The following is a 25,344-nucleotide window of genomic DNA, read 5'->3' on the forward strand; positions in this document are numbered from 1 at the left end:
CATCAGAGGTACAACGGGGGACATTTCTAAAACCTCAAGTAATTGCATTGGAACAATGGTACACATTTCTCCCACAGTTTTATCGCATTTTGGGCCTAAGTCGCATGCAGTCTGAGCGCAAAGCCGATATTCACGTAGCTGGACGATTTTTTGCAGCTGCGCATGCGTGAAATATTCTGAAAACCCAGACGGCGCATATGTTACCTGTAGTGCGCGCACAAAAGCGCTGCAGCAGTTGGGGGAGAGTGTATCAGAAATGTGGCGGGAAAGTGATGGACGTTCCTGGGCAGTGACTGGGAGGGGGTAGTAGTGCACGCAGACATGGTCCATTCAGTGAGCATGTTATGGGACTGTTAATGAAAGCATCTGCGTTCCTAGATGCAGGGCCACAGGCATAGGAGGCCATTGTCAGACGGAGAAACAGCACCTGCCATAGGGCTATATATGGTGGCGTACACGGATGTTCCAATCGGTATTACAGCGTGCATGGACACAGCTTGCACAGTCGGGCGAATGTATGTCTACAAGGTCAGGCGTTCGTAGTGACATTTACATTAACTCGTGCTGCATGTGCCCTACGTTCTGTCAAAAGATGAGTATATACCATAACCATAAGCGTCCACAGGAGCCGACACGGGGTAACACTCTGGGATTCCCCCAACACAGCATTATGGACTACCTCCCCCCCCCCCCCCCCCCCCCGCCCTAGGACATAGACTGCTTACCTGGGTGGCCCAGAAGACGGAGAAGCTAGTCTGTTGCCCGGTGGAGGGGTGAAGTCCCAGAGCAGCACACCTGTGTCGACTCCTGCACACGTATATGACCATAACATAATATTATCGGGGCAATTTATCATAAGCCCCTGTATTCAATGATAAGGCCAATTATATGGCAACAATTCTTCAGTTGCGCTGGTGAAACTAGCCCAGAGTCGTAAGGGTTTTCTTATTGCTTTGCTGGGCCGGTCTCTGCAGTCTATGCGCATACTGTATGTGGGCCGACTAGCGTGTTTGTGCTAATAGAAAATAATAGATAGAAAATAGCATTGTCTGTCCCAGAGCCGTCTGCTGCGATGGTGAGCCAGGTGAAGGAGATGAGTGAGATGCCATTTAACAGCTGCGACCTCAGCAGCGCCGGCTAACAGGTGGCGGCTTGGCTTGATCGGGTTCCCCGAACCCAACTACCCCCTGTAGTGGGGCCTTTGAGTTGTCTGAGTGACAAAACATTGGTGTGGTGCCGCAGTGTACATTGCACAAATTAGTAAATATGAGTTTTGAATAGCTCCTCTGCCTCTCCAGCCTACCGTAAATGAATATCATAAAAAGAATGACTGAGTCAATAATAATAATAATAATAATAATAATAATAGATTTTACATCTTAAATTAGTATTAAGGGGCTAATTCAGGTCGGATCGCAAATTGCAATCCGGACAGAATTTTTGCAGGGGGGCCGCGATCGCATGCGCAGTGGGACCTACTGCGCATGCGTCCGCATTTTCTGCGGGGGGCCGCAGAAAATGCCGTCGCCTCTGCCTGTCAATCAGGCTGAGGCGGTCACGGGGCGGCAACGCTCTGTTTTCAGGGAGGAAACGGAGCGTTGCGGGGGCAGGGCAACCCGAAAGGGTGGGCTGTGCGGCGTGAATGGGGGCATGACAGGGGCGCGGTCGCAGCGGCTGCATGACGTCACAGGTAAGATGGCGCTGGGACTTCTGCGGCCGCAGCTGAGCTGCGCCGGCAGGAGTCAACCTTAGTTTCTGCTAAGCAGAAATTGCGAGGCGATCGCAATTTCTGCTTGTAGCAGGGGGAGGCACCGGTCAGCATGCTGGGCGGCCTTGGCCAGCGCTGGGCGGCCCCCAGCATGCATGCAAAAGGATAGCAAATTCTGCTATCCTTACTGAATTGGCCCCTAAATTAGGATAACACTGGTCGTGATTTTTTTCACAAGAAATCTGGATATTGGCTCTAGGGCAGTTTTAAATTTTGAATTCAAAAATGTGATTAGGATTTTTCCAGTGTGTTTGTGACAGTTAATTTTCTTTTTCTGATTTTAGTGTTCTTTATGGTCTGTCGTTCACACACACACTACATTAGAAAAGAATGGCCTAACCGTGAATCACTTTTCCTGGGCAGAAAAATTTGTTAAATACCCCTTTAGTGGATCCTGAAAAAGTGTATTTACCTCCACTGCATTTTAAACTAGGACTGATTAAACAATTTGTAAAAGCAATTGATAATTCCAAAAGTAAGTGTTGCAAACCTGAAAACAAATAAGATTAGTAATGGATGATGAACATTTCCAGGAACTGTTAAATCCACTGGGGGGGGGAGAGGGATGAAGCAGCCTGGTTGTCATTCAAAAATATCTGTTCTTGTTTTCTTGGAAATCATAAAGCAGAAACTATCATGCTATAGGGCCTTATTCAGAGCGTCCATTTCCAGCATTCTGAGGGTCGCCCAACACAGGGCAAAACCGCCCAGCATGTTTGAGACCGCCTCCCGATGAGTCCGCAATTAGATTGCAGATGCATCGGAACTAAGATTGACCTCTTGTGCTACCAGGCGGTTGGTCATCATTTGTAAATTGGAGCGGCTGTGTGGGACGTCACTCACTCGCCCCAAAACCGGTCCCGAACCGCACCCAATCGGGCCATCCTGCCTCCCCAACGACGTGTTGCCGCCACGTGAACACCCACCATTGTCAATCACATTGCAGTCATTTCCATCGGGGATGCGACCGCAATGTGTGTGTCCACACAGCCGCAATGCCGATGGAAGCAGACAGCGCTGCGAGCTGCATCAGCGGCCGGGTCTGGATGACCCCCAAAGTGAGTGATCTAGTGAATTCATGCAAAGCTATGGGATGGGCTGCAACGTCTTTTAAACATCACTTCTTGGACTTCCACCTAGACTTCTTCCCAGTAAATCTTGATGAGAATGGTGAGCGTTTCCATCAGCAGATTTCTACGATGGAAAAGAGGTACCAAGCAAATGGCGTTCCTGTATGCTGGCTGACTATGGCTAGACCATAAAGTGAGACATCCCAAAGGCAAAATATATCTGAAAATCACCATCTACAAATGTTTAGGTTAGCCTGAATGAGATGTATATTTATTAAACTTAGGGTGTGTACACACGGTGAGAACCCTGCTATGTTCGACTTTGACTATGCGATTTCCCTTGAACTCCCCCAGAGCCCATATAGCACAGATTGTACAGATTTTGACTATCTGTGCTTGAGATTTTGTCTATGTACGATTTTGACTAAGTTCCAATTTTGACTATACTATGTACTAGATTGTACACTAGATAGTCAAGATTGACTTGCCTGCACAGTCTATCTAGCCTTACGATACCGACCCCACGGGAGCGAGCATCGGGATCGAATCTGTATCGCAAGCTGCCTAGCACCATGAGATATGCACTAACTTTTCATAAGATTTTGACTATATAGTCAAGATCTCACAGATTTATCTCACCGTGTGTACACACCCTTACATTTAGATTCAGTTTATTTAGTCCTTGTAAAAGAAAAAAGTTTATTTTTGTAGACCAGTGTAATTTTATTGATAGGGATCCCCACAAGTTTGTTGCCCAGGCAGTGTCGGACTGTGGCATGTAGGGCCCACCGGGGGAATACAGTGGTAGAGGCCCATGTTTAGGGGTGTGGCCAGTCTCTAGAGGGGCTGTGCCCAGTCACCACATTGGTTTGCCTAACCATTTTGCATGAGTTGGTCCCCTAGATAAATATATACAGTATGCATGATAATGTACTAGATTAGTTAACAGCACAGTTTGGAACCTGATCCCGAGAGTAGGGTGTGGGCCCCCAGGCAGTAAGGCCCACCGGTGGTTTCCCCTGTACCCCAGAGGGCCAGTCCAACCCTGTGCCCAGGGGACCCCACAGACCTTAATCCGGCTCAGTTTGGTACTTATTGTAGCTGCTGACCATTGTTCTTGATCACGTAGCACAACCAAATCACAGACAAACGTGATCCTGTTTATACAACATGACAATGTTTTCTGCAGAACTGAGATCCGGACAGACAGACAGGCCAGTTCCCGGGAAACAGCTACGCTTGCTTACAGATTAGACAGAAAACTGACACACAATGGTGTATTTGAATAAACTTCATTTGAATGAGCCTGAAGGGTTAGGAATAACTGTTGGCACTCGGCATTCTGTTCATGAATCACAAAACCACCACACCTCATAGAACAGTATTTAATGCTGTTCTAATAAAATGATATATAGTTAAGGCTAATCAGTGCTTTTCAGAAGTCCATGGGATTAGCATGCAATATATAGCTATAGACGTGAGCTGATTATTTCAGGTACTCAGGGGTCTATTTACTAAGCCTTGGGTGGAGATAAAGTTGACGGAGATGAAGTACCAGCCAACCAGCACCTAACTGCCATGCCACAGGCTGTGCTTGAAAAATGACAGCTGATTGGTTGGTACTTTATCTCCGTCCACTTTATCTCCATCCAAGGCTTAGTAAATAGACCCCATAATCACAGATCATTTGAACATCTTGGAAAGTGGGAATTTTTAATTCCACGATCAGCAGCTCAAGTAGAAAAAAATGATCTCAGCCATACTGTATGAGAAAGTAAGACTCGGAGCCATATATATCATTGTACAAGGGAGAGAACCAGGAGAAGATGTCCAGTTGGGAGGTATTATGCAGGGCGCGTGGGGAGGGGCGGGGAGGGGGGGTGACAGACACTCTAACGCGATTCACCATAAATTCCATCATTAAGCCAGCCGATTGCCCAGAGCCTGGTCCACTCTCCTGCGAGTATTGGGACAGCTCCCTGGAATTCCATACAGTCTGGGAGAATATACGTTACCTCAGAGCTTCATGTACTTTCCATACAGTCTGGGAGAATATACGTTACCTCAGAGCTTCATGTACTTTCCATACAGTCTGGGAGAATATACGTTACCTCAGAGCTTCATGTACTTTCCATACAGTCTGGGAGAATATACGTTACCTCAGAGCTTCATGTACTTTCCATACAGTCTGGGAGAATATACGTTACCTCAGAGCTTTATGTACTTTCCATACAGTCTGGGAGAATATACGTTACCTCAGAGCTTCATGTACTTTCCATACAGTCTGGGAGAATATACGTTACCTCAGAGCTTCATGTACTTTCCATACAGTCTGGGAGAATATACGTTACCTCAGAGCTTCATGTACTTTCCATACAGTCTGGGAGAATATACGTTACCTCAGAGCTTCATGTACTTTTTAGGGAGATGTATCAAACAGAGAAAATGCTGGAAACATGGACCAGTGGAGAAGTTGCCCATAGAACCAAACATCTTTTATGAAGGACATTCCATACAATGAAAGGCAGACATTGATTGGTTGCTATGGGCAACTTCTCCACTTCGCCACTTTCACTGCATGATACACTCCCCCCCCCCCCCCCCCTTTGTTGTCAAGCAAAAGGTTAATTTGCATATTTCGGAAACAAAAGTAATCATTAGCCCAATACCAGATGGACACCTGGGAGTAGCAGCCATCTTGCCTCAGTGTAGACCAGAGCTCTTTGAGGGTTACGTGTAATATAAATAGGGAAGTCATGATGAATATACTTAAGGACTTTTTTTCTTATAAATCACATTATGGACATTATGTTCTTGAAGAGGAAATTGTTGTAAGATTTATTTCCGTGTTTGTACACAGTCGTTGCATCCACAGTACATTATGCAGACAAATGCCCAATCTACAGCTGTATCTTTTATAAGTGTTGCAGAGGCTGTGACTGCAGCTTACCATGATACAATGCTGTGAGAGTACTTTCTCCAGGCCGCAACGTGTCCTCTGTGTAGCGGTGCTGCTGGTAAGTGTGAGTCTTCTTACTCTTTACCAAAAAGGAACGTGGCATTATCTGAAATAATACAAGTGACAGGAATGTATGTGAAAACTCCAGCCAAACACATCCTTTGGCCACTAGTAATATCATCATTTATATTTGGAGAACAGTGATGTCATTCCTTAATAAAAACAAAATCCAGGGCCTAATTCAGACTGGATCGCAGTCTGAAGCCCTTTGCGGAGTGCGCTTAGGCACCCCAGGAGCCAGTGGCGCAAGTAGAAAAAATGTCTTATAGGTACTTTAGTGGGCGTGGGCAAATGCCACATGGGGCGTGGCCAATGAAAATGGGGGCGTGATACACATATGGGGGGGCCAGATACACATATGACCTCAATAGTGCCATATATACGTTGCCCTACAGTGCCAGATATACATTTTCCCCACAGTGCCAGATATACATTGCCCCCACAGTGCCAGATACACAAATGCCCCTACAGTGCCAGATACACAAATGCCTCCACAGTGCCAGATACACAAATGCCCCCACTGTTCCAGATACACAAATGCCCCCACTGTGCCAGATACACAAATGCCCCCACTGTGCCAGATACACATTGCCCCACAGTGACAGATACACATTGCCCCACTGTGCCATATATACATTGCCCCACTGTGCCAGATATACAATGCCCCACTGTGCCAGATATACAGTACATTGTCCCACTGTGCCAGATATACAGTGCCCCACTGTGCCAGATATACAGTGCCCCACTGTGCCAGATATACATTGCCCCACTGTGCCAGATATACAGTAAATTGCACTACTGTGCCAGATATACATTACATTGCCCCACTGTGCCCCCCCTGCTCACCGCTGCCTCTGTTACTGCTATGTGAGGGGAGGAGAGCACAGTGCCTCTCCCGCCCCTCAATGCTCAAGACGTCCGGTGAGGTCTCAGGCGGTTGATATCTCAAATGAGGCGCCGGTTCATTAGCCAATCAGAGCTTGCGTACCGGCAGTCAATCAGGAGCCGTGGCTGCCGGTCCGCAAGCTCTGATTGGCTAGCAAACCGATGCCTTATTGAGATTGACCCCGCCACCACCGCTGGAGAGTGAGAAGGTGAGACAGGTCATCACAGAGAATTGAGGGGCAGGATGGTGGACGACATGGCGTACCGGCTGGGAATTTCTTACCGGTACGCCGTATCGCCCCATACCGCTATACTTGCAGTGCTGCCGGGAGCCCAGTGAGATGCTAAAAGCATCACAGGGTTGTGATCACCTCTGTCTATTGATAGGCAGAGGTGGTCGCAGGGCGGGAGGGGGCGTGCCAATGGCGTTAGAACGCCATTGGCGGGGCGCGGTCCGGACATTGCAGGTCGAGGGGGCAGGCCGCAGTGGCTGCATGAAGACACACGCACTCGCTGCAACCCGGGATGCGGCCGGTAGCCCCTTGCTAATGCGCAGGAGCTGCGCAGGCAGGGAGCTACATCGCCGTACAGGTGGCGGCAGAGCCAAACAAATGGGGGGGGGGGGGGGCGGACTAGCCCTGTGCTGGGCGTCCCCCCGCATGTCTGAGAAACTGATCGTAGATGTGCTAAATTTAGCACATCTACGATCAGATCTGAATTACCCCCCATGTCATTTATTTGCTGAGCAGTGATGTCACCTGTATCACATGACTTAGGAGCCTGTTTATCCAACGGACTGTAATAAGCAAAAATTATCTTCCAACGTGGTTTACAAATAAATTAGCTATTCAGAGCCATAAGGTTGCATATCGCTAGTATAGCTCTGGGCATGGTAAAGAGGGGATATGGTCCTTTGGTCAACCTTACTTAGGTCGACACTCAATAGGTTGACCACTATTGGTCGACACACATTAGGTCGACACCTGGAGACGGTCGACGTGAGCACTGGGTCGACGTGGCAAAGGTCGACACATGAAAAGGTCGATATGAGCTTTTCCAATTTGTTTTTCATTTGTTTTAAACTTGTTCATACTTTACGATCCACATGGACTACGACTGGGAATAGTAACCCGAAGCATGGTGAGCGAAGCGAGCCATGCGAGGGGACACGGTGCACTATTTGGGGTTCCCGGTCACTTTCCGAACAAAACAACACCCCAAAATTGTAAAAAAAAAATCATGTAGACCTTTTTCCACGTCGACCCCTTTTCCATGTCGACCTGCCGACAATGTCGACCTTTTCAGGGTGTCGACCTACTGCCTGTCGTCCAATAGTGGTCAACCTAATGAGTGTCGACCTTAATAGGGTCGATCCAACAAACCCATTCTTTAAAGAGATGGACACAATGTAGATTCTGTACACAGTGGAGCGACTTTTTGCCACTGCGTATGCATATAAGTCGCAATCAGTAGCGGATCTTGCTACGGACACATAGGATTTGCCTTGCCTTGGCAAGATCCGCTACTGGTGGTGCTCCCGGTGCAGTCCGGTGCTGTGCGGTGTTGTGCGGTGCGCGATGACGGCATCGCGCATCGCATGCCATTGTGGGCCCGGCACATAGACGCTAGGGGTCATAATTGACCTCTAGTGTCTGTGCTGTGTTATGGGAGAGACGTCATGACGTCTCTCCCATAAATCCAAGGAGCGGCGCCGGCGGCCGGAGACGGAGGACAGCAGCGGTCGGGAAGCAGGAGCAGGGATTGTGAGTATTTATTTGTTTATTTATTTTTTGGTGATCGGCACCACTGGGGGCACAGTATTGGGGGCACAGTTTTGTTGGCACAGTACAGGGGGCACAGTACAGGGGGCACAGTACTGGGGGCACAGTACTGGGGGCACAGTATTGGGGGCACAACTGCTGAGGGCACAGCTACAGGGGACATAATGGACCACACCCCTTCTCCGCAGCCACGCCCCTATTTTTCACCCTGGGCGCAACAAGGCCTAGATCCGGCCGTGATCGCAATGCGCATGTTCCGCAATGTCATGGTGGTCTCAGTCATAGAGAGGATTTATTGGCAAACTGATTGACAGTAAGGGACCGTTTGTGGGTAGTAATGGAGGAGGGGATGCAGTCAAAATCCAGACAGTCTGAAGACCGACAGTGTGTGTCTGTGTATCTGACTGATCAATCATTGCGCCAGAGAGAGAATCAGGTAGGTGGCTTACTGTGATCATTGGGCCTGCATATGCCTGAAGTACTACATAAAATGCACTTTGTTTGGGGGTGACAATAGTTTGTTACATGCTAATTATGCATCCTTCATGGGTTGGCAACAATTACTATAAATTCAAACATTTGGAAGTCCCCCTCCAGAAATCCTGCGTTTGCCCCTGTACATCTCCACCTCTGCTGTATGTTATCCTATAGTTGCGATCTATAAATCTGCAAAATCTTACAATGGGGCAGACAAAACTCATCCTTAATTGGCACAAGACCTCAGGTACAGGTGACAACTCATTTGTTTGACATTTGCATTTGTCCTGCAAGGATTTAGTATTGTATTAGCCAGACACAGTCCAGCATTGATGTGAAAACATAGGGCTGGCAGGCTGCCCAGAGAAACTTTTATTTGTCTTTGGAAAATGATGCAGGAAAAAGTCTTTTAACAAAGAAGGCAGAACAGACAGTAATTTCAGAGTTATTGCTACCCCCTACGTAAAAAAATAACACGTTAAAATAGATCATCTTTAGATGGCGTTAGCTGCCTGGGCCAAACTCCAGAATGCGTGTGCCGAAACCTTATTTGTGTACTAGAACTTTGCATATTTCTGTTTGCGTCCCATAAAAGCATGAACAAAATTAAGCGTGGTCTTAATTACCTACCGTAATACCGGGAAATATGCAAAGCCACACATCACGCACGTTTACAATGGAACCTCGCCGCTGATTGAGTCTCCCCTAGAAGTTCCTGAATGCGCCGATCAATTGGAGTAATATTTGTTATCACCGCACAGTCATGTTCAGAAATGGGACCATAATCACTCTCTGGTGATTATGTAACAGCATGCGAACTGCGTGCTCCAGATACTATGGCAAGTCTACCCATATTTTTAAAGCGGCAATCATTTAAAAGCAACGGCAAAGATTTGCCTTTTAAATGATTGCCGCTTTCAAAATACGGGCAGGCTTGCCTGAATGTCCGCAGCGCATGCAGCTCGCAGGCTATTACATAAGTACCTCGATCTGACAATCAGCAGTATGCTACATTAATAATAATCATCATCATCATCATCATTTATCATTATCATTAATCATCATCCCTGTCTTCTACCACCCCCAGCTCTGCGAATGAGCCCTATCAGCAAATATAAACCGTATTATTACTGTCATGGAGGAACAAGCTTATAATCCCTTGTGGCGCCAGCTAAATAAAATATAATAATAATAATAATAATAATAATAAATAAATATATACACACACACACATATACACACACACACACACGGAGCAATATATGCACTTTATTAACAATTGGACCTACAATATAGACGTGGCCACAGAGTTTTGTACACACACACACACACACACACACACACACACACACACACACACACACGCACACACACACATAAAGTATATATATATATATATATATCAGGTGTGGTTTCAATTTTTGCTTTTTATTTATGATATGTGTATTTTATAAATATTCTCTATTTACTTTCGAATCAGCAGCTTTGCAGAAGCACCCTTATTACTTGTATTAGCCTCCATACATTGACTGTTTAAATACATTATGGATTCTATAGTAAGTACATGATTTAGCAGCTTAGAATGTAGTATTTATTTATTTTTATTTTTTAAATACTGGACATAAAAAAGACTGAAAGATAATTTACATATTTTAGCAACGAGAAACAGAAAAATCCAGTATATTATTTCTGGATAGGTACCAAATATATTAGACGATTATTACACCAAGTTTTTTTATTTTATATAGTACTTTTTAGTGGTGGTAACTAGTTTCAGAAACAGAAAAACATAAATCTGCAAAATAATTTCAGAAATAAAATAAGCATCTGATTATGGAAGCTACTACAACTTTTTTTTTATCAACGTTTAACTTTAGGGGTTAGTACCGCCACCTACTGAGTACTGGTACCTCTTTTCATAGAAAAGCCCCCACTGATTTTATATATTATATATATTAGTTAGAGTCTATTTGAATTAATTTTGTATTTTGTGTCTTATTATTATGGATTTTATATTCCTATTTGATAGACTGTAATTAAAGCTTTTGACTCACATCCAGAACTTTTAAATAATCACATAAGTTGTATTTTATTGTTCATCATTAACATATCAAATTAGTTATATTTGTCAAACTAATGTGTCTTCTAGAGCTATAGAGATTTCCTATTGGAATTCCCACACAACTTATGTAAATACACCTACTAAATTAAATAAAGGTTGATTAAATAATTCCACCTGGTGTGTATTGTTATTCAATATACATTTCCTAGAGCTTTATATTATAAGTAAATATTTTTGTTGATTTTAGATACTTTTGTAAAAGTAGGTTATAACAGAAGGATTAAAACATTTGTTATGTAAGGAGTATGCTGATTCCATATCTATCTATCTATTTCATATATATATATATTATATATATACACACACGCCACAAGAAGCAGAAGTGGAGTATACATTTTATATTTTGTAAACTCTTTTCTATATTTCAGATTGTATTAGTAGTTTTCCAAATGCACAAATAAACTATTTTACTCGTATGATTCGTCCGTTCTTTTTTTATTTAATGTAGTTTAAAAATAAGCTCCATGTATTTATCATGTGACCTCATACAGTTTCAGAGAATCTATTATATAAAAACATACATACAAAACAGACCTGGTTCTCAAGATCCTTGTCCAAATCTATTGCACTACAACACATGACATTTGGCCACATTCATAGTAAAAATCACTTTTTTTGTGGCTAATTAAAATATGGATAAGTATTTGTCATCCAAATATTGTCCAACATGTTTCTGTATATGTGTGATTTGTCTGTTATAATAAGCTACTTTCAAACCAGGCAACTTTATGCCTCACTAGTTTTCTCCAAATATATGTACTGCCAATATTCACTTCAGTTGCAGATATATGTCATAATAAACAGGCAAAAATTACAAAAATATATTAGACAACATACCAAAAAAATAAAATAAAATAAAAAAAAATATATATATATATATATATATACACACACACACACACACACACACACACACACACACACACACACACACACACACACACACATATATATACACACACACATACATACTTTTTTTTTGTAAGCTCCAAAATTTATTTCTAGTAAAAAGTCAGAGCTGTTAAAGTTGGAACTGATAATGAGCAAAGTAGCACTGAGTATTTCCAGTACAGTACCTGGCTGTTCTAGATGCAGGTATACTGTAGCTGCAGAATTCCTCCTACGACTGCTGGTATTACACTGATGTTTAACACAGCTGTCCACACACCCTTCTATTTAGCCTGTGTGTCTCTCCCCCCCGCCCTGATTTTTCAATCTGATTACTTGTGTCAAAATCTGGTGGTACTGTAGCCAATAGGGAAACTGTCAGCAATGACAATATTTGCTTATCAAAACTGCAGCAGGCTCAAGAGTTTAACACAACCAGCAAGGCAACTTCTCCTTAATGTGTGAACATGATAAACAGAACCTTCTCTACAGTCGGTATTTACAGTTGGACGTTATCGCCGGCTGGCGCAGACTTGGTATTTTTCACGCAGAAATTGTCTGGGGGTTTTTTTTTTCTGAAATGCAATAAACACTTAAATATCTGGAAATACTTATTTTATAGCTACTAGAGTACATTTTCTGTATTGTGTTTGATATTTATATACTATTATGCTTGTTTTGTCACTTTAGCTGTTTGCTTCTCACTCGTATTGAGATCTTCATGCTGAATATATAGTAATTTAAGCTCTCTCTGGCCTGCCCATCTTGAGACTGGCACAATTAAGGGAGGGGTGCTCAGCTGAAGAGGGTGATAAATATCTTGGCTCATCTGGCCAAAGTGGAAGATGCATCCTGCTGTATGGCAGAGTTACAGGTGATGGTCTCTGGCTGAGGGAGAAGTCAGTTTTCTGGTTGTAGGGTTCAGGGAGCTACTTCCCAAACTCAGTCCAACTCATTCCTCCGGAACCCTCCCCGACAATGCCATGCAAATGCGTGGTCTGTAGAATGCGCTTGCACAGGAGCCCTGGCACTGATGTGAGCACATCGCAGGGATGGGCTCCTGTGCGGGTGTATGCTCCTTCTTACATCTGGCCGGTATAATCGCATCCTGCAATGCCATTTTGGCAACTAATATTGAACCCAGATGTACTTATTGATAGATGGGCATCCTAGAGACTTATGTATAACACCCAACGCTCCCAATTATCATATAACTGTTATCCCATGACACCCATATAGGTATATTCACACATGATGGAGGAGATTTACTAAACATTTTTTTGCAATCTTGCCATCGGTTTGAAACTACCAGATTCACTAAAGGCAAACCACTGTTGCGAAAAATCCGGGTGTATATATAGACAGTCAATAGGTCGACACCTTATGGTTGACATGGTAAATAAGTCAATGGGGTCAACAGTTAAAAGGCAGACAGTGCTTAAGTTCGACAGGTACAAAGCGTCGACAAGACAATGGTTGACACACACGGTCGACACAAGGTTTTTGTGGGGGCTTTCACATATTTTTCAACTTTTGCTTCATCTACCATCCACATGGACTATGATTGGGAATAATAACTTGAGCCATGCGCAGCAGTAGCAGAGTGCTGTGCCATGTCAAGAGACAAAGGCAAAGGCAAAAATGACACTCAATTTTTTTTAAAAAATTGTGTCAACCTTTTTTTGTGTCGACCTTTTGATCCTGTTGACCTTTTGTACCTGTCAACCTTTTCTACTGTCTTCCTTTTCCATGTCAATCTTCTCTACTGTCTTCCTTTTCCATGTCAACCTTTTCTACTGTCTTCCTTTTCCATGTCAACATTTTCTACTGTCTTCCTTTTCCATGTCAATCTTTTCTACTGTCTTCCTTTTCCATGTCAGTCATATCTACTATCTTCCTTTTCCATGTCAACCTTTTCTACTGTCTTCCTTTTCCATGTCAACCTTTTCTATTGTCTTCCTTTTCCATGTCAGTCTTTTCTACTGTCTTCCTTTTCCATGTCAATCTTTTCTACTGTCTTCCTTTTCCATGTCAGTCATATCTACTATCTTCCTTTTCCATGTCAACCTTTTCTACTGTCTTCCTTTTCCATGTCAACATTTTCTATTGTCTTCCTTTTCCATGTCAGTCTTTTCTACTGTCTTCCTTTTCCATGTCAATCTTTTCTACTGTCTTCCTTTTCCATGTCAGTCATATCTACTGTCTTCCTTTTCCATGTCAACCTTTTCTACTGTCTTCCTTTTCCATGTCAGTCTTTTCTACTGTCTTCCTTTTCCATGTCAACCTTTTCTACTGTCTTGCCTGTCGGGGTCCGCGGATCTCAGCCAGCAAGTTTTCCTCAGGCCAGTATAATATCTGAAGAGCGGAAAGACAGCGTCATTAAGGGGGCGGAGATTCTCCTCAGAGCGGATCCAGTACCGTTCCAGCGCCATTTTCCTGCCTGGACAGCGCTGGATGGAAGAACAGGTCCCTCCACAGCAGCTCCAACTGTCAGTACACGGTACCAGGGGGTTGTAGAAAGGAGGGGAGGCTGTAAAACGGCAGTGTCTCCTATTAAGGGACACAGTCTGCGCTGGTAAGAGGTCTCCATTTACTGAAAGAGCTGTACTGTGGGTTGGCTCCGATCTCTGTGTCTCTCTTGCCTTTTTTGGGGTGGAAACACTGCCCCCACGTGTGTGTGTGTGTGTGTGTGTGTGTGTGTGTGTGTGTGTGTGTGTGTGTGGAGTGTTTGGTGGTCACCTTTAGCTATATCCAGGGACACTGTGTCAAATGCTGCAGAGGATTTATCCTCCCAGGATGATCCCATTCCATGTAATCAGGATAGCACTGGTTTAGCACAGATACCAGCAAGAGAACCAGAGTGGGTTTCCTCTATCAAATCTTTGATTTATCATATTTCTGACAGGGTTGCTATTAATGAATCTGCAACCCAGGTATTACAGAGCTCTATGGCTGTATGGCCTGTTTCTGGTACCTCAGGACACCCCGCTATCTACCCCCACAAACGTGTGCTTGTGCATGTCACACAAGACTACACGGATACCAATTCTGACACTACAGATGGTGATGGGGATGTGTTGCGGGGGTCCGCATCTCTTGCAAAGGGGGTGCAATTGTTGATAGAGGCTATCAGGGATGTGTTAAATGTTAATGATACCACACCTGAGCAGGTTGAGGATGCTTTTTTCACTGAAAATAAAAAAGCCTCGCTAACCTTCCCTGCGTCAAAGGAGTTTAATGCTATATTTGAAAAAGCAAGGGTAAACCCTGAGAAAAAGTTCCAGATCCCTAAAAGGGTCCAGGTGGCTTTTCCTTTCCCTGAGGAGGATAGGAAAAAGTGGGAAAACCCTCTGATTGTTGACGCATCTGTGTCCAGACTCTCAAAGAAGGTGGTTTTGCCTGTTCCGGTTTCTACCGCCTTAAAGAAGCCGGCAGATAGAAAGATTGATAACACGCTTAAATCAATGTACACTGCTTCTGGGGCCATATTACGTCCCACTATTGCTAGTGCATGGATTATTTACTTGAGGATTTGGATACGATGGATAGGAATGACGTTGCATTGTATTTACGCAACATACATGATTCTGCAGGTTTTATGGTAGAATCCATGAAAGACTTGGGTTCCACGGCTGCGGGAATTTCTTCCATGTCTGTTTCAGCTCGTCGGGGACTGTGGCTGCGCCAGTGGTCGGCCGACGTGGAATCCAGAAGAAGTGTGGAGTCCCTACCCTATACAGGTCAGGCTCTCTTTGGGGAAGCTCTAGACGTGTTGATATCCACCGCTACAGCGGGTAAGTCTCCGTTTCTTCCCTCAGCAGCACCTGCTCCGAAGAAATCCTTCTCTTCAGCTGCACCACAGTCCTTTCGGCCTAACAAGCCTAGAAAGGCCAGAGCATCCAATACCTTCTTTAGGGGAGGTCAGATTAAGTCCAGGAAACCTGCCGCTGCAGGTTCCCAGGAACAAAAGCCTGCTTCGGGTACGCCAAAGTCCTCCGCATGACGGTGGACTGCACGCCCCGGTGGTGGGGCCAGTGGGAGTGAGACTCAGACTCTTCAGTCATGTCTGGGTATCGTCTGGCCTGGATCCCTGGGTGGTAGATATTGTGTCTCAGGGATACATCCTGGAATTTCAAAGTCTCCCTTCTCATCGCTTTTTCAAGTCGGGCTTACCAACTCTGTTGGAGGACAGCACGGTACTACAAGACGCTGTCCAGAAGCTGGTGGAGGCACAAGTCATTATGCCAGTGTCAGCTCACATGCTGACCAAAGGTTACTATTCAAACCTTTTCATGGTACCGAAACCGGATGGTTCGGTCAAGCCCATTCTGAACCTAAAATCATTGAACCCCTTTCTAAGGGAGTTCAAGTTCAAGATGGAGTCTCTCAGGGTGGTGATATAAGGTCTGGAAGAGGAGGAATTCCTGGTATCACTGGATATCAAGGATGCATACCTCCACATTACGATCTGGCTGCCGCATCAGGCTTATCTCTGCTTTGCACTGCAGGACTGTCATTTCCAGTTCCAGGCCCTGCCATTCGGCCTCTCCACAGCACCGAGGGTGTTTACCGAGGTAATGGTGAAAATGATGATTCTCCTCCGCAAGCAGGGGGTGAACATCATTCCATATCTGGATGATCTGCTGATAAAGGCATCGTCCAAGGAGAAGCTACTGCAGTCCATTGTTCTCACAACACGACTGCTCCAGAGTCACGGTTGGATTCTGAATCTTCCAAAGTCACATTTGGAACCAACCCAGAGGTTGTAATTTCTGGGAATGATCCTGGATACGGAAGTGCAGAGGGTGTTTCTTCCGCAGGAAAAGGCGTTGGTGATACAAGCTATGGTCTGGGGTGTCCTGAAGCCACCCCGGGTGTCGGTTCATCAATGCATTCGCCTATTGGGAAAGATGGTGGCCTCTTACGAGGCTCTCCAGTACGGGAGGTTCCACGCTCGGACCTTCCAACTGGATCTCCTGGACAAGTGGTCGGGATCTCACCTCCACATGCACCAGAGAATTCGTCTGTCGCCAAAGGCCAGGATTTCACTCCTCTGGTGGCTCCAGTTGCCTCACCTTCTGGAGGGCCGCAGGTTCGGGATTCAGGACTGGGTCCTTCTAACCACGGATGCGAGCCTTCGGACCTGGGGAGCAGTCACTCAAGGAGTAACCTTCCAAGGATGGTGGTCAAGCCTGGAAGCCGGGCTGCCCATCAACATCCTGGAACTAAGAGTCGTCTACAACGGTCTTCTTCAGGCGGCCCCTCCTCTGAGAAATCGGGCCATTCAAGTACAGTCGGACAACGTAACAACAGTGGCTTACATAAACAGACAAGGCAGAACGAAGAGCAGAGCGGCAATGTCAGAGGTGACAAGAATACTCCTCTGGACAGAAAAACACGCATTAGCGCTGTCAACCATCTTCATTCCGGGAGTAGACAACTGGGAAGCAGACTTCCTCAGCAGACACGATCTCCATCCTGGAGAGTGGGGACGCCATCCGGAGGTGTTCAAGGAAATAACAGATCTATGGGGCTTACCGCAAATAGACATGATGGCCTCTCGTCTCAACAGGAAGCTACAGCGTTATTGTTCCAGGTCGAGGGACCCACAGGCAGTGGCAGTGGACGCTCTGGTGTCTCCGTGGGTGTTCCAGTCAGTGTACGTGTTTCCACCACTCCCACTCATCCCAAGAATCCTAAAGCTCATAAGAAGAACAAGGGTTCAAGCGATCCTCATTGCCCCAGACTGGCCAAAAAGGGCTTGGTACGCGGACCTTCTGAATCTACTGCAAGAAGAGCCGAGGCCTCTTCCTCATCGGGAGGCCCTGCTGCAGCAGGGGCCGTTCACCTATCAAGACTTACCGCGGCTACGTTTGACAGCATGGAAGTTGAGCGCCTGATTCTTGCTTGGAAGGGCATTCCGAAAAAGGTTATTCCTACCCTCATACAGGCTAGGAAAGGGGTAACGTCTAAGCATTACCATCGTATTTGGAAGAAATATGTCTCTTGGTGTGAGTCCAAGAAGTTTCCTACGGTGGAGTTTCAACTGGGACGTTTCCTCCTCTTCCTGCAAGCAGGAGTGGCTATGGGTCTGCGTTTGGGATCTGTGAAGGTCCAGATTTCAGCCCTATCCATTTTCTTTCAGAAACAATTGGCTGCCCTCCCTGAGGTTCAGACCTTTTTGAAGGGAGTTCTGCATATCCAACCTCCCTTTGTACTGCCTACGGCACCTTGGGACCTTAACATGGTGTTGCAGTTCCTCCAGTTGGATTGGTTTGAACCTCTACATGAGGCAGAGGTCAAATTTCTTACATGGAAGGCGGTCACGTTGTTGGCCTTAGCTTCTGCTAGATGTGTGTCCGAGCTGGGGGCTTTATCCTGTAAAAGCCCTTATTTGATCTTCCATGAAGATAGAGCTGAGCTCCGGACATGTCAGTAGTTTCTTCCGAAGGTTGTGTCGGCATTTCATATCAACCAACCTATTGTGGTGCCAGTGGCTACTGACTCCTCAATGACATCTAAGTCCTTGGATGTCGTAAGGGCTCTGAAGGTATATGTGAAGAGAACTTCTCGTCACAGAAAGTCGGACTCTCTGTTTGTCCTATATGATCCCAAGAAGATTGGGTGTCCTGGTTCTAAGCAGACGATCTCTCGCTGGATCAGGTTCACTATCCAGCACGCTTATTCTATGGCAGGACTGCTGTGTCCAAAATCTGTTAAGGCCCACTCTACTCGTAAGGTGGGGTCTTCCTGGGCGGCTGCCCGGGGTGTCTCGGCAGTACAACTTTGCCGAGCTGCAACTTGGTCTAAGTCGAACACGTTTGCGAAGTTTTACAAGTTCGATACTTTGGCCTCTGATGATCTGAGGTTCAGTCAATCAGTTCTGCAGGAGCCTCTGCGCTCTCCCTCCCGTTGTGGGAGCTTTGGTACATCCCCACGGTACTAATGTGGACCCCAGCATTCTCTAGGACGTAAGACAAAGATTTTGGTACCTACTGGTAAATCCTTTTCTCATAGTCCGTAGAGGATGCTGGGCGCCCGCCCAGCGCTTCGTTTTCCTGCAAAATGTTTTTTTGGTTCAGTACAACTTCATTTTAGTTGAGTACTGCATTGTTACTTGGTAAGTAATGTTTCAGCTGTTGCTGAGTAGTTCAAGCTCTTTGGCTTGACGCGCCTTGTATGTGTGAGCTGGTATGAATCTCACCACTATCTGTGTATAATCCTTCTCTCGAAGATGTCTGTCTCCTCAGCACAGTTTCTAGACTGAGTCTGGTAGGAGAGGCATAGAGGGAGGAGCCAGCCCACACTCTCAAACTCTTAAAGTGCCAATGGCTCCTGGTGGACCCGTCTATACCCCATGGTACTAATGTGGACCCCAGCATCCTCTACGGACTACAAGAAAAGGATTTACCGGTAGGTACCAAAATCCTATTTTCCATGTCAACCTTTTCTACTGTCTTCCTTTTCCCTGTCACCTTTTCTACTGTAATCCTTTTCCATGTCAATCTTTTCTACTGTCTTCCTTTTCCATGTCAATCTTTTCTACTGTCTTCCTTTTCCATGTCAACCTTTTGATCCTGTCAACCTAATGCATGTCGACCATATGGGGTCGACCCAATGACTGTCTATCTACTGTAATTGCTGTAGATCTATTATACCACACCTGAAAAATCCATATGGTGATCGGATGACTGTACATTTCAGCTACAGTATGTACGTGGAATGAACATGATCTGGCTGTTCAGCCCTCAGGACAAGAACCTGCATCACTTCTGTAATGGAGCATTGGAAGATGACTGTGGACATGCAATTCGGTAGCAGGAAGCAATGTCAGTAGGGTTAACAGGTTTTGAGGTAATTTTGGAATCTCAGACTGCGACATTGCTGATCATCAGAAAAAAAGAAGAAGCATTTAGTAATAACTTTCAGCAATGCATAAGATACAAGAACAATATTCACAACAATATTAAACCATACTGTACATTGAAGGCTAATTATAAAGTGTAAATATGCAGCAAACCACAGTAACTGAACAGAAACTTGCTTTAATTACCTATCAGTAGCTTGACCCAGCCTTATTGCTGAATGTTTGATATAAGTTACCGTACCTTTGACAATATGGTGTCATGGAGTCTCATGATTACTTTTCCTCTTGCTGCGTATGAATTTGTTACACTAAGGTAAGTGCCGCCTCCAGGGCCCTACGCATCTCATTGTACCCTTCCCCCCCACACAGCAAAATGAAGCACTCCTTAGGGGAAGTTTACGAAAAGTTGATTTTGGGAGATGTGCCATTTTTTGTTGAAAAAAGCAACGATTTTGCTAATTGCGAATTTACTAAGGACCAATTTGCGAGGAAGTCATGTAAAATACAACTTCGCACTCTACATCGTGGCAAATCACCATTGGTACAAATATCATCAAAATCACAATGGAAATCACAAATTTACTAAGAATTTGCTTTGCAAAAACACTAAAAATCGCACCTCAATGCATGAAATCAATGCACAGGATTGTTGTTGGGTTTTTTTAGGGAGTCGACATGAGAAAACCATTTTTTCCCTAAGTTCCATCAAAAACCCCGCCAAAATCACTCAAAACTTCTCAGGCATTCTAGTGCGAATTAAAATGTCGCTTACAGCCTCCAACAGCGATCGCAGCCTGAAGCCCTTTCTGGAGTGCTCACCCAGTAAGATCCAGTGAGACAGGAAGAGGCGGTCGCAGGGCAGGAGGGAGCCGCTGGTGGGGCGCGGTCCGGACAACGCAGGCATGTATGGACCGCTGCGGGGGAGGGCCGCGGCTGCTGCGTGATTTCACACGCAGCTACTGCGACCCAGAACGCGGGCGGGTAGACACTTGCTAGGTAGGAAGCTATTTGATGGGAGCGAAAGCATCGCTGCTGTGCGGTACTTTCGAACCTGTGCGCGGAGGGTAAGGCCTGACATGCGCAGCGGACTAGCCCTGTGCTGGGCGTCCCCTTGCATGTCAGAGAAACTGATAGTTAGCACATCTACGATCAGGTCTGAATCACCACCTAAGGACGATAAGGGGTGACTATGGTTGAATTGCCAACTCTCCCAAGAACTATTCTTAGTAAATGTCCCTTTCTGGATGTACAGCATTTGTGGTGTTTGCTTAGGTTGGAAAACTCTGACCAATGTTTGACTTGACCAATATCCCAATGCTACAAGGCATTGGGCCTAATTCAGACCTGATCGCTGTTGTGCAAAATCGCACAGTGGCAGATTATCAAATGACTGCGCATGCGTATGTATCGTAATGCGCAGGCATGAGGACAAAACTGTGAAACAATCCTGCGTCTTTTTTGATCGATAGGAGAACACAGGCTGATTGACAGGAAGTGGGCATTTGGGGGGTGGTAACTGCCCGTTTTCTGGGAGTGCCTGGAAAAACGCAGGCATTCTCAAGCGTTTTCAAGGAGGGCATGTGACGTCAGCCCCGGCCCCAATCAGCCTGTAGGAGTAGGTCCTGGGCTATGTACAGACTGGAAAAATAATTCCACGGGGCGGATTTTCACTCTGTCTGGGTGGCAACTATCCAATCACAAACCTCGGCAAATTCGCAGATCAGCGATCAGGTCTGAATTAGAGACGTGCGGTTGGCACTCTTCGTGCTTTGTGTTTTGGTTTTGGATCTAATTCCACTTTCGTGTTTTGTTTTGGCTTGGTTTTGGCAAAACCACCCTTTCTTGTTTTGGTTTTGGATCTAGATGATTTTTGAAAAAAACACAGAATTTTGGGGTAATTTTGATCCTACGGTATTATTAACCTCAATAACATTAATTTCCACTCATTTCCAGTCTATTCTGAACACCTCACAATATTGTTTTTAAGCCAAAAGGTTGCTCCAAGGTTGCTGGATGACTAAGCTAAGCGACACAAGTGGACAACACAAACAATTGGCCCATCTAGGCATGGCACTGCAGTGTCAGACAGGAGGGCAGATATAAAAAAAAAGGCCCCAAACAGCACCTCATGCAAAGATGTAGAAGAGGTGCAATGAGGTAGTTGTATGACTAAGCCAAGCGACACAAACAATTGGCCCATCTAGGAGTGGCACTGCAGTGGCAGACAGGAGGGCAGATATAAAAAAGGCCCCAAATAGCACCTCATGCAAAGATGTAGAAGAGGTGCAATGAGGTAGCTGCATGACTAAGCCAAGCGACACAAACAATTGGCCTATCTAGGAGTGGCACTGCAGTGGCAGACAGGAAGGCAGATATGAAAAAAAGGCCCCAGACAGCACCTCATGCAAAGATGTAGAAGAGGTGCAATGAGGTAGCTATATGACTAAACCAAGCAACACAAACAATTCCCACTGGAATTATACAGCAATATCACTGGAATTATACGGCAATATCACTGGAATTATATGGCTGTACCACTGGACATATACGGCAGTATCACTGGAATTATATGGCAGTACCACTGGACATATACGGAAGTGTCAGACAGGATGGCACTTTAAAAAAAATAGTCCACAAACAGCACATGATTCAAAGAAGAAAAAGAGGTGCAAGATGGAATTGTCCTTGGGCCCACCCTTATGTTGTATAAACAGGACATGCACACTGTAACAAACTGTCATTTCAGCGACAGGGTCTCCCACACGACTGTGGCTGAAATTACTGGTTTGTTTGGGCCCCCACCAAAAAAGAAGCAATTTATCTCTCCTTGCACAAACTGGCTCTACAGAGGCAAGATGTCAACCTCATCCTCATCCTCCAATTCCTCACTCCTTTCACTGTGTACATCCCCCTCCTCACAGAGTATTAATTCGTCCCCACTGGAATCCACCATCACAGGTACCTGTGAACTTTCTGAAGACAATTGCTGGTCGAGGTCTTCCTCGAGGAATTTATAATTAATTTTGATGAACATCATCTTCTCCAGATTTTGTGGAAGTAACCTCCTACGCCGATCGCTGACAAGGTTACCGGCTGCACTAAACACTATTTCAGAGTACACACTGGGGGGGGTGCAACTTAGGTAAAATAAAGCCAGTTTGTGCATCCAAATTGCCTCTTTTTCCTGCCAGTATACATACAAACTGTCTGACATGCCTACTTGGATGCTGTCACTGATATAATTCTCCACCATTCTTTCATTGGTGACAGAATCATATGCAGTGACAGTAGACATGTCAGAAATCGTTGGCTGGTCCTTCAGTCCGGACCAGATGTCAACTTTCGCTCCTGACTGCCCTGAATCACAGCCAGCGGGTGGGCTAGGAAATCTTATCCTTTTCCTTCCAGCCCCAGTGGTGGGAGAAATTGAAGGAGGAGCTGTTGACGGGTCACATTCCACCTTAGTTGACAATTTACTCACCAGCAGGTCTTTGTGCCTCTGCACACTTGTGTATGCCGGATAGAGAGATACAAAGTAGGCTTTAAACCTAGGATCGAGCACGGTGGCCAAAATGTAGTGCTCTGATTTCAACAGATTGACCAACCTTGAATCCTGGCAAAGCGAATGAAGGGCTCATCCACAAGTCCCACATACTTAGCAGAATCGCTCCATCTTAGCTCCTCCTTTAATGTCTCCAGCTGCTTCTGCAAAAGCCTGATGAGGGTAATGACCTGACTCAAACTGGCAGTGTCTGAACTGACTTCACGTGTGGCAAGTTCAAAGGGTTGGAGAACCTTGCACAAGATGGAAATCATTCTCCACTGCGCTTGAGTCAGGTGCATTCCCCCTCCTTTGCCTATATCATAGGTGGATGTATAGGCTTTAATGGCATTTTGCTGCTCCTCCATCCTCTGAAGCATATAGAGTGTTGAATTCCACCTCGTTACCACCTCTTGCTTCAGGTGATGGCAGGGCAGGTTCAGGACTGTTTGCTGGTGCTCCAGTCTTCGGCACGCAGTGGCAGAATGTCGAAAGTGGCCCACAATTTTTCGGGCCACCGACAGCATCCCCTGTACACCCGTCATTTTTCAAAAAATTCTGCACCACCAAATTAATTGTATGTGCAAAACATGGGACGTGCTGGAATTTGCCCAGTTGTAATGCACGCACAATATTGGTGGCGTTGTCCGATATAACACAAATCCCCAGGAGAGTCTAAGTGGGGTAAGCCAATGCGCGATGATGTCCCTCAGTTTCCGTAAGAGGTTGTCAGCTGTGTGCCTCTTACGGAAAGCGGTGATACACAGCGTAGCCTGCCTAGAAACGAGTTTCGATTTGCGAGATGGTGCTACTGGTGCCGCTGCTGCTGTTATTGCTGCAGGAGGCCATACATCTACCCAGTGGGCTGTCACAGTCATATAGTCCTTAGTCTGCCCTGTTCCACTTGTCCGTGGTTAAGTGGACACTGGATACAACCGCATTTTTTAGGACACTGGCGACACTTTTTCTGACATCTCTGTACATTCTCGGTATCGCCTGACTAGTGAAGTGGAATCTAGATGGGATTTGGTACCGGGGACACAATACCTCCATCAATTGTATAAATCCCACTGCATTAATGGCGGATACCAGATGCACGTCTAACACCAACATAAGCGTCAAGGCATCAGTTATCTGCTTTGCAACAGGATGACTGCTGTCATATATGATCTTCCTCAGAAAGGACTATTGGACAGTCAATTGCCTAGTTGAAGTAGTACAAGTGGTCTTCCGACTTCCCCTCTGGGATGACGATCGACTCCCAGTAGCAACAACAGCAGCGGCGGCAGCAAAAGCAGCAGTAGGCGTACCACTCAAGGATCCTCCCGAGGAATCCCGGTTAGGAGAGGACTCGTCAGTCTTGCCACTTTGCCAGGGACATGGCCTGCAGGACTACTGACGTTCATGGCTGAGGAGGAAGTTGGCGTTCAGGGGGTTGGTGGTGTGGATTGCAGGAGCTTGGGTACAACAGGAAGAAGGGATTTAGGTGTCAGTGGACTGCTTACGCTCTTACCCAAAGTTTCACAACTTGACACTGACTTCTGATGAATGCGCTGCAGGTGACGTATAAGGGAGGATGTTCCTAGGGGGTTAACATCCTTATCCTTACTTATTACAGATTGACAGAGGCAACACATGGCTTGACACCTGTTGTCCGGACTTGTGGAGAAGTAATTCCACACCGAGAGGTGTCTTTTTTGGTATTTTGCCCAGGCATTACAATGGGCTTCTTCATCCCATGGACAACAGGTGTCTCCCCCGGTACCTCATTTAAACAAACCACATCACCATCAGAATCCTCATCGTCAACTTCCTCCTCAGCGCCAGCAACACCCATATCCTCATCCTGGTGTACTTCAACAGTGACATCTTCAATTTGAATATCAGAAACTGGACTGTGGGTGCTCCTTCCAGCACTTGCAGGGG

The 25,344-nt window shown here is 45.6% G+C and overlaps 1 protein-coding gene across 3 annotated transcripts in view; it reads right to left on the reverse strand.

Moving 5' to 3' along the window:
- GFI1B (growth factor independent 1B transcriptional repressor) overlaps nt 1–25,344 on the reverse strand; it is a 95,278-nt gene that overhangs the window by 30,435 nt on the left and 39,499 nt on the right. The window contains exons 1-2 of one of the 3 annotated variants that reach the window (XM_063936749.1): nt 9,631–9,763; nt 5,789–5,903 (exon numbers count right to left, since the gene is read on the reverse strand). In XM_063936749.1, the coding sequence (XP_063792819.1) occupies nt 5,789–5,900 (112 nt within the window). In that variant the 5' untranslated portion in view covers nt 5,901–5,903; nt 9,631–9,763. Of the gene's footprint in view, nt 1–5,788; nt 5,904–9,630; nt 9,764–12,198; nt 12,294–25,344 lie in introns of those variants that run through there. The other 2 variants (XM_063936748.1, XM_063936747.1) reach the window with 2 other exon arrangements.

Source organism: Pseudophryne corroboree, chromosome 8 (assembly GCF_028390025.1).
Source record: "Pseudophryne corroboree isolate aPseCor3 chromosome 8, aPseCor3.hap2, whole genome shotgun sequence".
In the NCBI taxonomy this organism is placed as follows: domain Eukaryota; kingdom Metazoa; phylum Chordata; class Amphibia; order Anura; family Myobatrachidae; genus Pseudophryne; species Pseudophryne corroboree.